Below are 18291 nucleotides of genomic sequence, written 5' to 3' on the forward strand. Positions count from 1 at the left end.
CTTTGAAAGAAAGCAAGCGAATGTATACGAAATCAAAGACGAAAAAATTGAGTAATGGTACATAATCACAAATACAAACAACAGATCTCTTTCGACTGAGGACGAATTAAATTAAGCTGGCGTGTTACAACGGGAACATAGGAGATGAAAGTCATGGGAAGAAATATAAGAGAATGCTACACGGATGGTAGTCGAATCAAGAAAGGGCAGTTTTGGAAGAACACTGATCACGTGGAAGGAGAGGAAAGAGGTAGGGGTCAGAGGGATTGAAGAATTAGGGAGGGACGAGAAAGAGAGAAAAAGAAAGGAAAGGGACAGAGTGAGGTAAAGCAGGAGGAAAAGTGGTGAGAATGAAGCGAAAGCCAAGAAATGTGAGAGAGGGGGAGCGAGGAAAAGAAAAGTGGAAAGAACGAAACAAGTGTGAAGAGGGCTAAAAGAAAGAGTAAAAGAGTTAAGCGTTGCCGAAAAGTAACGTTGTTTTTTTTTTAAGCGATAGTGCGGCGTCATACCACAGATTGTTTACGAACCGAATAAAAAGTGTCCGAATAATCAGCATAAAGTAGTAAGCACATTAATGTGGCTATATGATATGCGTGCATATGTTCTGTCTGATATTTTGGGGAAGACAAGGATTTTAGTGAGCTGCACATTCGGCATGGCATGCTTTACGAATCTCGTAAAGACAACAGCGTATCATGTGCAAAGGAAAACATAGGTACTTTATATCCTGATGGTTTGAGTATTGGAAAATGCGAAAGGTGGTTTAAAAAATATATTAAAGAAGGAAATTCGAACTTTTGGATAAATATCAATCTGTTAGAAAAACCATCCGTTTTCACTAATGACACTGTAATTTTAGCAACTGAGGATGTCGAGCGTCAAAGTATTTATTTCTTTACTGCCCACTAGGGGCTAAACATAGAGGGGACAAACAAGGACAGACAAACGGATTAAGTCGATTATATCGACCTCAGTGCGTAACTGGTACTTATTTAATCGACCCCAAAACGATGAAAGGCAAAGTCGGCCTCGGCAGAATTTGAACTCAGGACAAAGCGGCAGAAGAAATACCTATTTCTTTACTACCCACAAGGGGCTAAACATAGTATGGACAAACAAGGACAGATAAACGGATTAAGTCGCCTATATAAATCCCAGTGCGTAATTGGTACTTATTTAATCGACCCCGAAAGGATGAAAGGCAAAGTCGACCTCGGCGGAATTTGAACTCAGAACGTAGTGACAGACGAAATATTGCTAAGCATTTCGTCCGGCGTGCTAACGTTTCTGCCAGCTCACCGTCTCCTCACGCGTCAAAGTATTGACTTTTCCCGGAGCTTTATTAATCCTCGGTCCACAGTGCAAAATTAGCTGAAATAGGTTGAGAAAGTCTATACAGAAGAGAAGTGGGTACCTCATGTATCCTTCTTAGACTTTCACGTATTCAGATCATTCGAACATTCACAATTATGGGCGATACCAATATAGCATTATAAACATTTTTATTTTCTAAAGAATCTTCATAGTTTCCCCCAGGAAAACTCGTTTCGTGGTGAGTTAATTGTTATTGCTAACAATGATGACTATCTCTTGAATGAAGAAATGTATTAACGATACGTATTATACTTATTTGAAATGCATTATTTTTCGCTACCTCTAATACATACATAGATACATACATACATACATACATACATACATACATACATACATACACAAATACATACATACATACATATATATACATATATATAAAATACAAAATGGGACAAAAAAGTATAACAAAACATCCAGATAGATGATACAAAGAAAACAAGGACAGGTCATTCGAAGTTTTCTTTCCTCAGTCGAGTTCCAGATTATCTTTGCAATTTCGGCTGGTTATACTCGAGATTGCTCCAATCTGGCCAACCCCAAGGAAAAACTAAGATAAGCGCGTTAGATTCCTTGGCAGAAAGCAGCAAATGTATACGAAAACAGGGACGGAAAAATAGGAGAATGTTATACAAATACAAATAACAGGACATGCATTCATACTTACATACACATATACATGCATACATGCATACATATATACTTGCATGCATGCACGCACACACACACGCTTCAGTACTTTATTGTTTATCTATCTTGTATTATTTTACATGTGTATATATTACCGAGGTACGCGTGCGTGCTCGTGTACGTGTATCTATTTATGTCCATTTTGTAAGTTTGTTACAGCAATTTATTGTCATACCTACTTAAGTGTATGTGTACCTATGTGTTCGTAACTAAATATCAAAATATCAAAATCTTTTCTTTAATATAGAAATTTTCATAGAAGACGTTCTGAAGAAGATTTATGAGGTTTTAATGACACTCAGCTCCGGTTACATGGTTTCTAGTAGTTGAAATTGTTGTAAGCTAATGAAGATGATTATGTAATTTATATTTTTTTCATTATTCATTTATTATGTATGTATAAAGAGTAAAGACCCCTTTGGTCATGAATGACCATGGAATTGTATCGAGAAAGTTAACCGGGCAAGGTTATTTATGGATTATTTACATTATTTACATTTGATGGATATTTGTCCTCATCTGGTTTGTTGTTAACACAACGTTTCGGCTGATATACCCTCCAGCCTTCTTCAGGTGTCTTGGGGAAATTTCGAATCTGGATTCTCATTCCTAAGATATTTTTCGATATTATTGTTATTATCATCATTATTATTATTATTATTATTATTATTATTATTATTATTATTATTATTATTATTATTATTATTATTATTATATTATTATTATTATTATTCAGGTCACTGCCTGGAATCGATCTCAGAATCTTGGGAGTCGTAGTCCCGCACTATTAACCACAAGATTCTGAGTTCGATTCTAAGCAGTTACCTGAATAATAATGATGATAATAATAATAATAATAATAATAATAATAATAATAATAATAATAATAATAATAATAATAATAATAATAATAATAATAATAATAATAATAATAATAATAATAATAATAATAATAATAATAGTAGTAATAATAATGATAATAATAATAATAATAATAATAATAATAATAATAATAATAATAATAATAATAATAATAATAATAATGATGATGATGAGGATAATGATAATAACAATAATATCGAAAAATACCTTAGGAATGAGAATCCAGGTTCGAAATTTTCCCAAGACACCTGATGAAGAGTGGAGGGTATATCAGCCGAAACGTTGTTAACGACAGACAAGATGAGGACAAATATCCGTCAAATGTAAATAATGTACAGAATTCCTGATCTCTTAAATATAGAATTGTTTATGGATGACCAGCATTCCTCCATGCAAATCAGCCTCCCCTCTCCACGCCACCAATGTCATACGCCGATACATCTTGACACCAGTGACGTCGCATCTCATTTCTACAGCTGTGTGAAATGGAGCAGCCTGAAAAAATATCTTGCTCAGGAACACAACAGACAGCCTTTTTCGGGAATGGAAATCACTATCTCGTGATTGAAAGCCCGACTCTCTAGCTCAGCGCACTCTCTCATGCTTGTAAGCCATGCGCATGTATACTCATACATATGTAAGTATAAATTTTATGTTTCATCATAACTTATAGACATTAATGTATGTAAGATATTTATGAAACAACATACAGTATGTCTAATATAAAAATGTAATCATTACAACTTACCTGCTAACACTTTCAATATATTCTGAATGTTCGTTGCCTTGTGCGTTCACACATTTACCCATGGCAGTTTCTGGAGTAATATATAATTTACTTGTGAAATCAATGGCAAACAGCAGAAGTTTTATAAAATAGCAAGAGAAGACAACTAAAAATACACTGGGAAGTCTTTTCTCAGGAGACCAATGTCTCACTCTTCGCTGCACTTATTTTTAACTCTGTCTTGCAGCTCTCGGCAGCGTCCAACCTATTTAGTGCATGATGAAAATCACCTTCAGACGAGCCAAGTAGCACCATATCGTCTGCAAATATCAACTGACCGATCCAACATCCACTAATTGATACATCTTGCATATGTGTATTCCCTTCATCAAAGTATTATGTAATGAGTGAAAGAGTACGGTTGCTTCTTCTCCCGTTTCTTAAGTAATTTCTTACTTAATGTTAATGTTTTCTATCAGAAAGCAACATATTTTATTGGTCAACGTTTACGTCTTGTGTAATTAAACTTGTTTCCCGTGCTTTGTTTATTATTTTGTACTGCTGCAATAACCTGACTTCCTCAGTGGAGCTTATTTCTCTAGAGGGAAGAGATCTTTGTGTGAATAGGAGTATATTCGACATGTGCAAAGCTGACAAACTTCATTTCTATCCTAGTATGGGACAGGTGTTCAGAGTGTCTCCAAGATAATATTCAGAGAGAAATATATCTGGAGGGCGAAACAACGACTGACCATGGTAAACAAATAATAATCTTTTCTAATCTAGGCACAAGGTCCGAAATTTTTTGGAAGGGGGCCAGTCGATTAGATCGACACCAATACGTAAATGGTACTTAATTTCTCGACTCCGAAAGGATGAAAGGCAAAGTCGACCTCGGTGGAATTTGAACTCAGAACGTAACGGCAAACGAAATACCGCTCAGCATTTCGCCCGGCGTGCTAACGATTCTGTCAGCTCACCGCCCTAATGGTAATAATAATGATAATAATAATAATAATAATAATAATAATAATAATAATAATAATAATAATAATAATAATAATAATAATATTCATGCGGATGAGGAGGAGAATGATGATGATGATTGTGATAGTGATGTTAAATATAAGGTGAACATAAGGCAGAGTGGCAGCATATAATGATATAACTTTACCTGTTATAGTATCCAAAGCAAAATTTGTAATATACGGGCGAATATTGAATTCTCCCTTACCGACCATTTTGTCTAGTTTCTTACACAGTATATTTGATTGGTTCTGCATTACAGTAAGGAAATTGTTCAAAATGTTATAATGGAAGGATGGCGTCAACATCTTCCTCGATTTGAACCATTTTGATCCTGAACTGAAAATAGCAATCAAAGAATAACATTTGAATATTTCATAAATTTTAAGGAAGTTTTATAAATAGTTATTTTTTCGAGAAATAAAATAACAGCAACTGGAAAATGAAAATCATAAGTAGCAGCTACTTTTGTTCTATTGATGTTCTCGTTTTTGTTAGTTCCCCCTTGCCAGAACTAAATAAGTAGATTCATGGCCAAAGGCATTCAAGCGTTGATCAAACAATTTTGTTTTAAGGACTCCTAACTTCCAGCTCGTATCTTTAACCTTTTACTTGTTTCGGTCATGAGACTGCGGTCATGCTGGAGCACTGCTTTGTAGAATCTTTAGTCTTAATTCTTATCCCGTCTTACTGTTTTCCCTTGAGCCACGGGAGGGTGGAGATCCTCTGAGGGCGTTCATATGTGGAAAAAGCAGTACAGTATGTTTTTCTCTGTCGGCTTCCTTTTACTAACCAAATCAATGTGATTTAGTCCAATTCTGTAAATATAAAGAGGGAATTTTGTGTTGACATTTAGAGGTGAACCGTTGATATTTAGAGTTCAACTGGTGATCTGAAGTGTTAGCTTTTGTTAGTTGCATTGCTTTGTGAATTTACAATTGTATTATATAATGCTGAACAGACATATCAATGTAAATATATACGCATAATTTCTCGCTTACTGACATTAATACGGCATGAAGACGGTTACGAAACGGTTGTGATCATGTGGAAGTCATAGTTAGATATATGTATTTTCTCTTCTCACAACTCCAAACCGTATGTATGTGTGTATGTATACTCTTCACTCTTTTACTTGTTTCAGTCATTTCACTGCGGCCATGCTGGAGCACCGCCTTTAGTCGAAAGCAAATCGACCCCCAGGACTTATTCTTTGTAAGCCTAGTACTTATTCTATCGGTCTCTTTTGCCAAACCGCTAAGTTACGGGGACGTAAACGCACCATCATCGGTTGTCAAGCGATGTTGGGGGGACAAACAGACACACAAACACACAAACACACACACATATATATATATACATATATTCGACGGGCTTCTTTCAGTTTCCGTCTACCAAATCCACTCACAAGGCTTTGGTCGGCCCGAGGCTATAGTAGAAGACACTTGCCCAAGGTGCCATGCAGTGGGATTGAACCCGGAACCATGTGGTTTGTAAGCAAGCTACTTACCACACAGCCACTCCTGCGCCTATATTATTTATATTCTGTGTAAGTCGGACTTTAGATATGCATACACATGCACATTTTTTGTATTAAATGAATTAAATGTATTTAATATTTTACGTATATCGACTTGCCTAACTTGCTTCTCCTTACATTTACTGCTTTGTTTGTATGTATTTATGTATGTATGTATGTGTTTGAGTTTGTTCCCTCATCACTTGACAACCGGTGTTGGTTTGTTTACGTGTCTGTGATTTAGAGGGTTGGCAGAAGAGATCGGTATAATAAGTACTCGGCTGACAAACATAAGTTCTGAAGTCAAATTGTTCGATTAAACCCTTCAAGATGGTACCCTGGCAGGACCATAGTCAAATAAGTAAAAATAAAAATACATACCTTGTGAGCAGACCATTTCCTAGCCAAGGTTCTAACAATTTATAGAAAAAACTTTTTTCTATATGTTTCGTATTGCCGATCACATCCTGAAATCAAAACCACAATCTTACAATCATGACTGTAACCCCTTTAACCAATAAGGCACACACTCCCACTATAATGATAATAATAATATAATAATAATAATAATAATAATAATAATAATAATAATAATAATAATAATAATAATAATAATAATAATAATAATAATAAAAATAATAAGAATAATAATCCTTTTTACTATAGGCACAAGGTCTGAAATTAGATCGAATCCCAGTACGCAACAGGTACTTAATTTATCAACCCCAAAATGATGAAAGACAAAGTTGACCTCGGTGAAATTTCAACTCAAAATAATTGCTAGGGCATAACAGATGGGACCTAGTGGTGTTGGACAAGGTGCACAGCATATGCTATGTAGTTGATGTTGTATGCCCCCTTTGACCCACGAATAGTAAAGAAGGAAGGCGAAAAGTGATAGATGCAACCCTCTTAAGTAGGAAAACAACCTTCTAGGAACTTAGGTGCCTGGAATGGAGTTCACTCTGTTGCAAGCATTCGAACTGGTTTTTCAGCTTGAGAATATTTTAATTCCCCACCAAATCGCTTTCGTTGTCTCAGCAAAGGCTCATTGGCACTGCCCTTCCCGCTCAAGTATAATGCAGAAAAAGACTCCAAATTTTTTTTTAGTTTACTCAGAGATTGTTCTGTCACTACCTCAAAATGTATCCGGAAAGCTATACTTCATTAAAGAGCACTGATAAAATAGGTGCACACTCAGATTTCTGTCCTGCACTTGTGGAAAAAAGAAGTTAATGACTAATATTTATCATATTATTTTATTCAGCATTATAATAATTTATTGTTATTTAACTTTTTGAAATCTGCTGCACTCAAAATGCTAACAGGGATTTTATGTATAGCTTTTGTTGGTGTTCAGTCCACCATGCCGGCACTGATTAAGCAGATCCGTGAACAATGATGTAACCATATTACGTTATCTAATGTAGATTGTTAGAACTTGCTAAGGACGTGGTCTGAGTGAGCTTTGTCTGCTATTTCTAGCTGGCCGAGTGGCTACATAGATCCTTCGTTGGCTCAACTATTCATTTAAGCAGATGATGTTTAACAGAATTTTCCTGGTTAATATCAACTAAGTGAACGTGAGCAATCATTTCCCTCCAATGATAACAGCATTAATTATAAAACCACTTACATGTACATATTTATCTTTGAAGACAAGAATGACTGGCTGGAAACAAAGCCAGAGGCACAATAGACCATGTTCCCGATATTCTTCTGCGGATTGCATGATACACCTATAAAAGGCTGAAACAGATTGGTTAAAAAGAAGAAAAAGTTCGCTATGAAAATGTAAAACTGGTGAAAAATTAAACTTTAAACTTTAATCCAACTAAATTTCTTGTGGTTAAGGAGTTGCGTCCAGGAGTGAAACATTTTGTGTAGCGAAAGACGAGTACGTTGAGTAGGCTTTGTGGGATGGGTGGGCAGATGCAACAAGAAGCTGAGGCCATTGAAGTAGCATAAATCTAGGCAGATCGAAGAGACAAAAAGTGTATGAATTAGATGTAGATTGTTAATGAGTCACAGTCAGAATATAAGTCTCTTTTGTATGATTGTTTGTATAGCAATAGCGCTGTCCCAGATACGAGAATAAAAAAAAGGTATTCTGTAAAAGGTCAACAACAAGAAAAACTGAATTAGTGTATATTTGTGTGTCCCAGAAAACGTTTACTTTTATTGATAAGAACAAGGTTAAGTGGAAACTAATGACAAAAAAGGAGGAGGGAGATAAACTAATATTTATTTGAAATTTTGGCTCAAGGCCCGCAAAGATAAACTTATATTGTGAGATAGGTACACCAATATTTACTTTGTTGATTGATAGCCTCACCAGTCTGTAACCCCCGCAACGTGACATCTAGTAATATGTCTATTAAATTACATGCTACCTACAAAAAACACTGAATAGTGGTTTTACTAACTTATATACAATCTGTAAAATATTGAGTGTAATTTGTGCCAGTTTCCATACAAACCACGGGTATTATATAGAATTACAGAACCATTACATCGCATAAATTGATATATTACCTACAAAATACGTTAATGCAATATTTTGGAAACTGTCTAAGGATTTATGAAGGAAATACGGTAACTGCATAAATCATATTTGAATTTATAATTGATTTATCGATTTCTAGCATTGTTACTAGATAATGGGTATGTAAGATGAGCAACGAAAATATTTCTCAGTTTGTATACAGCCATCATGAAAGAGGGAAAGACGCATTGGACAATGCATTCCGAAGCATATAAAAGAGGTGGAATAGTCTCTCTTTTTATCATAGCTTATATCCACCGAGGTTGAGCGCGGACTATATATCAACACCATGAACAACAACTACAGATATCACACCAGTAAGAAATCGTGTGCGTGGACGCTTGACCCTTAAAAATTGAATTTCTATAATTACTCGTACCAACATAGCACTGTCAAATTCTCAATATTGGGAAGATGGACAAATTTATACTAATTCTAAAGGTCAACAAAAACCCAAATGAAATAAGATCATACTAATCTATAATCCTTATCTTCACTCACTCAAAAAATCCTAGAAATTTGGGTCCTTTGCGTTATTAATGAAACGCCTCCGTTTCCAAATTAGACATATGGATTCAGTTAACTATATTCAACCACCTTATTACTCATGAATCAAAAACAAAAATTACATAAGCCACCAGTAACAATAAACCATCCACAGATAACATTCTAGCTACCGTCGATTTCAGCAAAATAATTCCATTCCCAGCTATACACTCATAGAAGCATACTCAAAGCAATCTTAAGAAGCGACACAAAATGCTGGGTAAAAAACAATCTGTTAAGAACAGCTTCCAAGCTTATTTAATGTGCAAGAACACTACTTCCAAACTTGCAATTTTCCGAATAGAGTACTCCAGAAACCTGTCTCACCCATCGAAGTTTTTCAAATTATATATGCACAGAGTGGCTGTGTGGTAAGTAGCTTGCTAACAAACTACATGGTTCCGGGTTCATTCCCACTGCGTGGCACCTTAGGCAAGTGTCTTCTACTATAGCCTCGGGCCGCCCAAGGCTTTGTGAGTGGATTTGGTTGACGGAAACTGAAAGAAGCTCATCGTATATATGTTTATATATAAAAACCAGCTTAGAGAAGAAGAAGAGACGAAACGAAACCAACGAAACCTCTGCAAAGGAATTTTATTTAATTCTTTCGCAAGAAGGATTAGTTCGACGAGACGTGTTCTGTCCTCACCTTTGAAACACGCTGGAGTTGAACTAGTGACAGCTGATGAAGGAGATTTTTCCTTGTGTAGCTGTCTTGTACTCTGTTTTTTCGTTGTTAAAAAATTGGTCCGTTCCATGCTGTTTTTACGTTTTCGTTTCTCGTTGAGTTCTACATCTATTTGTGGTGTCCTGTACACACGTATATATATTTATATATGCATGTATATATACATGTAGATGTAGGTACGTACATATATGTTGGTATGTATGCATATATTTTATTTATTACACTATTATATGTATATATATATATATATATATATATATGTATGTGTGTGTGTATGTTTGTGTGTGTGTGTTTGTCCCCCTAGTATCGCTTGACAACCGATGCTGGTGTGTTTACATCCCCGTAACTTAGCGGTTTGGCAAAAGAGACCGATAGAATAAGTACTAGGCTTACAAAGAATAAGTCCTGGGGTCGATCTGCTCGACTAAAAGGCGGTGCTCCAGCATGGCCACAAAGAGTAAAAGAGTAATGTTTCGACACCTCCACAAACACACACATACAACATCATATCCAGATACCATCTCACATATCCACATCCTCTGGACAAATGTCTCCCAATCACTTCAATACAACATAAATCCCATTACAATGCTAGTGCCGCAGTAGCACCAGAGAGCATAAAATACAATCAACAATCAGTGCAGCAACATAAACATATCACAGAGAAAAGAAAAATATTAGTTGTTACATAGAACTCTTCTAGAGCGTAGAAAGACGCATAGATAGCAATATTATGGAAGCAAAACGATGGGTAGCATATACTTAGAGCAATTATAGGCATGGCGTTTGAGCAACAGAAAAGAACAATGTCCACGAGGCACAAAGTGTCTGAACAAACATTCTGAGACCCCAATCTTTCTGCAAGAAACTGCAATAATGTATAAAATATATAAAATAGTGTACTACGTAAGAAACAATTTGAGCATCGATCACACCTATAGACTACCTACAAGAGAAATGAAGATGCTAGAAATGAAAATATCTATTTAGACATGTGGAATTCTGTTTCCTGACTGGGTGAAAATGATCAAAATTTAAACCTCTATAAATTTTTACAAAAAAATTTTTGTGAAAAATGAAAGATCAGGAAGAAATGGGGTTAAGCATTTTCTCCGGTGTAGTAGTGATTCTGTCAGCTCGCCACCTCATGGTCAGCCTTAATATTGTCAGAAGTAATCTTATGTAGAACAGAATTTAATTCTTTGTAATTAATAATAAACAAACTTGTATCAGAGTATCACCCAAGAGAGTCATTGAATAAGGTTTGATTCCGATTTATGCCCTCTCTACAGCCCTTACATCACCTGAAAATGAAGAAGCCTCTACTAAAAAGACCTGCTAAAAATGGTAGCCAAATCACCACCCAGTTATACTTTACTACCTTTAAAATTGGAAAAAGCAGAGAGAATATTGCAATCCTAGATTTGCAATACCTGAGAGAAGGATGGAATATTCTTTGATGATAGGCCTACTCAATCAGCACTGATTCTGGTGGGGTGGTTGAGTCAATTGTCAACAACATCAGCACACCCATCAACAACATCAACAAGAACAAAAATACACTTCCCGAAGATAGGAGATTTAGCTCATGCACATTTGACATTGCGTACACATTCAATGGGTTAAAATGAAGAAAACCAACCTTTGTTATTTCCGATCAGTTTTGGTACATCACCGATTATATGCCAACTCTTCATGCTTGGTAGGTGTCTGCAATCCGACAGTAATTTCAAATATTTTCGTAGAAGATTTAGAAAACATCCGAGAACTATAAAGGTTACTAATAGGCCAGCGAACAACATGTTAGCAACTTGTCTTACTATTAACTGAAGTGACAATAAGAATGTGGTCAAAACCCGAATATGTCCCCCAGAAATTTAGGCAATGGAATATTATATGAAGTAGAACAGATCCCTCTGTTTCAGCCTCTTCTCTTCATAAACAAATGCGTGGGACATATTGCTATTTCTGTCACTGCTGACGTTATCGTCAGCTTTTAGCCTCGATATCAGTTAAATAAATATCCTGCTAAATTTAAACACATTTTTAGTTCTTATTCTCACGCACTTTGCTTGCATGTATGTAATATATGTATGTATGTATGTATGTATGTATGTATGTATGTATGTATGTATGTATGTATGTATGTATGTATGTATGTATTTATGTATGTATGTGTGCGTATGTATATATGGTATGTACATGTATGGATGTGTGTTAATGTATAAATATGGTACATGTCTATGGATGTGTGCATGTGTATTATGCGTGATCATCTTTGTATATCTGTGTGTGGGGGAATGTCGAGGTCATTCACACGAAAATCTGGTACAAGAAAAAAGAAAAGATACTAAAACTTGTCTGCAATTTGAGGCAATATTGATATTTTTTTAAGAATTGCAATCATTTATATAAGAATGAAATGCTGAAATATTTAAAATTATATCTGACATTATCAAGTTTTAAAAAAATATAATTGATATTTCAAATATTGGCACAAGGCCAGCAATTTTGACGGGGGTGGCGAATGGAAAAATCGATTTCTTCGACCTTCAGTCCTGAATTAGTAATAAAAAATTTCGATCCTGACAGGGTGGAAGGCAAAGTCAACCCTGGCGGAATTTGAACTCAGAACGTACGGCCAGACGAAATGCCACTAAGCATTTTGGATGATATGTTAACACATCTGTCAGCTCACCACCCTATATACATTAAATATTGAAAGTACTTTATAATCACAGAAGTCGAAAGTTATGGTTCTTATAGCGTAAGCCAATGTCTGTCTTTGTTTCAGATTAAGAGAGAAAGATTTCGAAAAATATATTATAGAAGGAAATGGAGGTGTATATACATATGTATATATATATATATATATATATATATATATATATATATATATATATATATATATTATATATATATATATATATATATATATATTATATATATATATATATATATATATAAGAAATTAAAAAAGGAAAATATGCACACTTACATAGTTTTAATATAATTTTAATATATCGACCGGTTTCGCTATCACTATTCATGATATTATGTTTTACTTATTTGAATATATATTTTTTAAGAAGAAATTTTGTCCATGATGCGTTAGATGAAATTCATGAGTGAATGACTTCACATGCAGATAAATACAGGGAGGTAATTGGTTATCGTTATTATTGTTATTGTTGTGGGTAGGGGAGATACTGTTGAGCTTTCGGTAATGGGTGGGAATTATATATGTGTACAGACAGAGACAAGTTTCAAAAACCTTGTTTAGTAGGGCATTTATGTACAGTGATATAATCGTGAATTAAAATATGTAAAAAGATAAAATTTGGTTATGCGTGCATATTAAGACGTGTTTTGTATTCTTCAATGAAAAAAGTTTCTATATTTAAACGTTCTAGTTAAGAGATTGCGTCTTTGCACTGGTAGAAAGGGAAGACTGTGAAATTTGGTTTGATGTTACCTGCACATTTTTCTATATGTTCACAAAGAGGAATTTGTCTGTATTGCGGGAAACGGATTTGCTCTTTATGTAGAGTGGTTCTCTTTCTCAAGGTCATACTCTTTTGTCCAATATAGTAGTGTCCGGAACTTGTGCATCTGTGAACCTAATTTATGTAATAACCTGCTCGGGTATTTGCAGAATAAGTTTCTTCTTGTTCGTTTTTGGAGGACTGTTGCATAGTAGTGTGTATGTGTGTGTGTGTGTGTGTGTGTGTGTGTGTGTGTGTGTGTGTGTGTGTGTGTATTATTACCTCCGCCTTAGCGAAGGTGAAAGTATTCTTTACAGTCGTGTTTGTTTGTCTATGGACAAGATATCTCAAGGACCACTGGATGGATTCGGATAAAACTCTCAGGGTTTTTTGACCTCGTTACTGGCACGAACTGATTGGCCTCGTTACTGGCACGAACTAGCAATAGTGCTAGTTATTATTATTATTATTATTATTATTATTATTATTATTATTATTACACACACATACTTACATTTCTCTGTGTTAATATTTGTACCCCCATCGCATGATAACTGCTGTTGGTCTTTTTACGTCCCCACAACTTAACAGTTTGACAAAAGAAATGTTAGAGTAAATAGCAGATTTAAAAGATTAGTACTCTGGTTGGTTTATTTGAGTGAACACTTCAAAGGGCTTCCCGGGAATTTATGATTCTTTGGGAAATGTCCCTCAATTGTCCTTTATCCATTGATTGAGAAAATCACTAGCGATAAATGTAAACCGATTAAGACCTGTCTTGCTTACTTGTTTTTAAGTGTTCCAGTAACTTTTGAAAATTTGCCGCTATAAGGATTTTCATTATTTTTTTATATCTTCCCTTTTATGTGACAAAATACTACAAGAAGAAGCTGGATGGTTCTTTCTTGTTTCTTACCCGTTGGTTCTGTAATTTAGGAACTACGTTCAGTTTACTTTCGTTCATTGTAATAACAGCAACAACAACAACAAAAGCCAGTATATTCCAGCCAATAAGTAGGACAAGCGGGTGGTTAGAGACTATATTGCTTTTACACTCTAAGCATCCCCAGCCTCTCAACCAATCAGTAACCCAAGTCTTTCTGCTACCAAAAGAGCAGTGGGAGTAGCAATAACAACATATAAAAATGTCTAAATCATAAGTTCAACACGAATAAGAATATAAAAAATAAATAAAGAGAAACAGCATGTTAAGGGACGACAACAGTTCCCGCAGTGACGCCCCCTCACTAATTTCTAGCAAACAGCTTCTTGCCGCTCCAAGAAGTATACCAATATCCATCAACACCACCACCACAACCACCATCGCAACGACCACCGGTACCATTCCTACGTCAGCAGTTGGCTGTAGCCACGAAACACAAAACTGTCGCTACGAGCTCAATATTGACTCTTAGAAATATCAGGTTTCGGCTGTAAGCAGACCCACCAGGACCACTCCATCTACTGTAGCCGGCAACAACAGTCGAAACAACATTAACAGTAAAAGATATAGCCAAGTAGCTGCAAAGGCTAGGTTCTTTTCCAGTGAGCTACAAAAAACACTCAGATTATCGAATGAAGATCTAAATGACGACTTATCCAAAAAATGGGAGGGATCTTTTCGTTTTGAACGGCAGTTTTTAAAAATAATTTCAACGTAACTAAACACTTTTAAATTTCGTATACTGGTAGAATGTGTTTATAAAACATCTTTTTCTCTTGGCTTTATTGAGAAAATTCTATAGTTTGTAAGATATTGCTTTTTTTCTTCAATTTCTGCAATTTCAACCAATCAATGACGTCTATTGGAGGTGAAAACATTCTGTGCCGTATGAATATGTCCCTCGTTTAAGAAACAGATTGGGTTTATTTACATTTGTGAAGAAAAAAAGATGCCCTTCCCCCACCCCTAACCCTAACCCTAACAAACCCTAACCCTAAAACAGATTGAAATGCAATAGATCGATACTAGGGTCATAATTATGGGTAAGATTTTCCTATGACACCGCTAGAAAAAACTGCCGTTCGAACCGAAAGGATCCCTTTGTTTATATGTTCTCCATCAACTCATTATTCTTTCTTCCTGCAACAGATAAGTTGTTAGAATTCGTTTTTGACGTATTTTACTGTTGTTTTTTCTTTTAATAACGTAATGCTTGTATTTATTTCCTTTTTATTGATGGTGTGGTTGCAGCTTTGATTGGTTTGTTTTTCCTTTTCTTTTTATCTTTTGTAGTTGTTTTGATAGTCATACTACGAGCCCGTGACAGCTAAAAGGAAACTCTCCCTCTCGATCCACAAAGCTGCCTTTTTTTTTCTCATATTTCTTTATTTTATTTAAATTTTCATTTTCTACTTTTTTGCTTTCATTTTCGATGACTGCCTTTCGTGACGGTTTGTGCCTTGATTTCAGAGCATGAAGAGGGTTATAAAAAAAACTATTCTGATGCGGGGGAGAATTGTCCATCTGCATATGTGTGTTTGTGTATTGCTGTGGAGAAGGTTAAACAGCTTTGGCAAGTGTGCTTTACAGCAATCCGGAGCCGGCCGATGTCCTGTTAGTGAATTTGGTAGATGGAAACTGGAAGCCCGTCGATTATATATGTATATGTGTGTGTGTGTGATTGTGTGTGTGTGTGCGTGTATGTATGTATATATATGTATGGATAAGGCGGCGAGGTGGCAGACACGTTAGCGCGCCGGGTGAAATGCTTAGTGATATTTTGTCTGTCGTTACGTTCTGAGTTCAAATTCCGCCGAGGTCGACTTTGCCTTTCATCAGTTCGGGGTTGATAAATAAAGCACCAGTTTCGCACTGGGGTCGATGTAATCGACTTAAACCCTTCGTCTGTCCTTGTTTGTCCCCTCTATGTTTAGCCCCTTGTGGGCAATAAAGAAATATATATATGCATGGATACGTTACTAAAGGTGTCAAGACACTCTCAGTCACGTTTAGTTGACGACTATAATTCTCCTTAACGATATAACATTGCAATTAGCTGCTTTTATTAAATAATGTATGTGTGTATATATGCACACATACACACACACACACACACACACACACGCATACACACACACATACGCACTCATACACGCATACACAAGCGCACACAAGTGAAGAGATTTAGAAAAACAATAACAAAACGCATTTTCCTCTTATATAGCTGTAAATTGATTCCAAAATTTGTTATTACAGTCATATCGAAAATATGTTGCTACGATAAAGGCATTTCGAGATTACAAATCCCAAAGTACATTCAAATAAAAACAAAATACCTTATCAAACAATTCAAAGGCAGTAATTACAAAAATACATCCAAGTACTAAATTTTAAATCAGTTTCACTTCCTAGCGAAGATAGTCATTGTAATGTACATGTATAATGACTTACTGCTAGCCTTTCAATTAATATATAGTGCATCTATCGGAAGTAAGCCCATTATAGAATCACTAGGTAACAAGGGAGGTAATATTGTACATATTAGATCCAAAATAAGAAGAAACGTAAATTAAAATTATGTGTTGGTATTTGAGTAATGATTCACTATCAAAAAATATTTCTGTATTGATTATTTTGTTGTTATTTTTATCATATTCTCTGCATACATGTGTAATGGGAAAAGTTTAAAATTTGGTTGTCGCTGATATGTGCAAAAAACTGGTCGAGCTGGAATTAATTAACTATAGGTGAACGAGACATCGGTTTTTGAAATATAGGGATGTACTATTATACAGGGTGTTCCAGAAGTCTTGGGCACATTTCAAGTCCTCATATATGCTGGACTATGATTGGTAGGAAGATGAAACTGGTACCATTTTAAAGCTAAATTCATTACGTTTTTTGTAATGCTAACAATGTTTTCATATTTTTTCAGATCCAGTAATGGCGTTCACTCATCCAGAAAAGGCGTTTTGCGTCCTTGAATTTGCAAAAACTGAATTATTGACACTTGTTCAACGTGCATTTCGCACAAAATTCCGAAAAGAGGCACTAGAAGGAAGTCCATATTGAGATGGCATGGTAAATTCATGAAGGATGGTTGTTTGTGCCTAGCTAAGAGAACGGGACGCCCCTCAACTTCAGATAATACGGTTGAGCGAGTTCGAACTGCCTTCGAGCGGAACCCCGTAAATCGATCAGAAGAGCCAGTAGGGACTTCATTTTCCAACAGGATGGGGTGTCACTGCACTGGAGACTCAGGGTTAGACAGTATCTGAACACAACACTGCCAGACAGATGGATTGGATGGTCTGGGCGAGATGATCGCGTTCTCATGCCCTGGCCTCCCAAGTCTCTTGATTTCACATCCTGCGATTTCTTTTTATGGGCGTTTGTGAAAGGACTGGTCTATGTCCTCCCCTTCCAAAAGATGTGGATGAACTGAAGGCCCGAATAACGAGAGCTGTTGCAACCATCGACAACGCAATGCTGGAACGCATTTGGCAAGAATTGGATTATCGGCTTGATGTGTGCCATGTGACCAATGGTGCTCACATTGAACATCTTTCAACATTTCATAAAAAAAACTTGAAATTGCGGCTTTCAGAATATATCAGATGCGTTTTAATGTCCTTAATAGTTTTCGAGATATTCAATGTCAAAATATTCCCAAGACTTCTGGAACACCCTGTATTTAACACATTTGTTTCCGGTTGAGAGCGGAAAGGTTTTCGCTACAGAAATTGTCACATACATACATACATACATACATACATACATACATACATACATACATACATACACACATTCATAGATACATAGATACATATTGTGACTTCGATGTTATCAGTTTACATTACACATGA

General features: G+C 35.7%; 1 protein-coding gene across 1 annotated transcript in view; it reads right to left on the reverse strand.

Moving 5' to 3' along the window:
- Positions 1–11973, reverse strand: part of LOC115212041 (cytochrome P450 4V2-like) — a 28470-nt gene extending 16497 nt beyond the window's left edge. The window contains exons 1-5 of the mRNA XM_029780844.2: positions 11640–11973; positions 7855–7967; positions 6600–6685; positions 4848–5038; positions 3695–3764 (exon numbers count right to left, since the gene is read on the reverse strand). Of these exons, the coding sequence (XP_029636704.1) occupies positions 3695–3764; positions 4848–5038; positions 6600–6685; positions 7855–7967; positions 11640–11799 (620 nt within the window). The 5' untranslated portion in view covers positions 11800–11973. The remainder of the gene's footprint in view (positions 1–3694; positions 3765–4847; positions 5039–6599; positions 6686–7854; positions 7968–11639) is intronic.
- Between the last annotated feature and the right edge of the window lie 6318 nt (positions 11974–18291).

The sequence above is a fragment of the Octopus sinensis genome, linkage group LG5 (genome assembly GCF_006345805.1).
Source record: "Octopus sinensis linkage group LG5, ASM634580v1, whole genome shotgun sequence".
Lineage (NCBI taxonomy): Eukaryota > Metazoa > Mollusca > Cephalopoda > Octopoda > Octopodidae > Octopus > Octopus sinensis.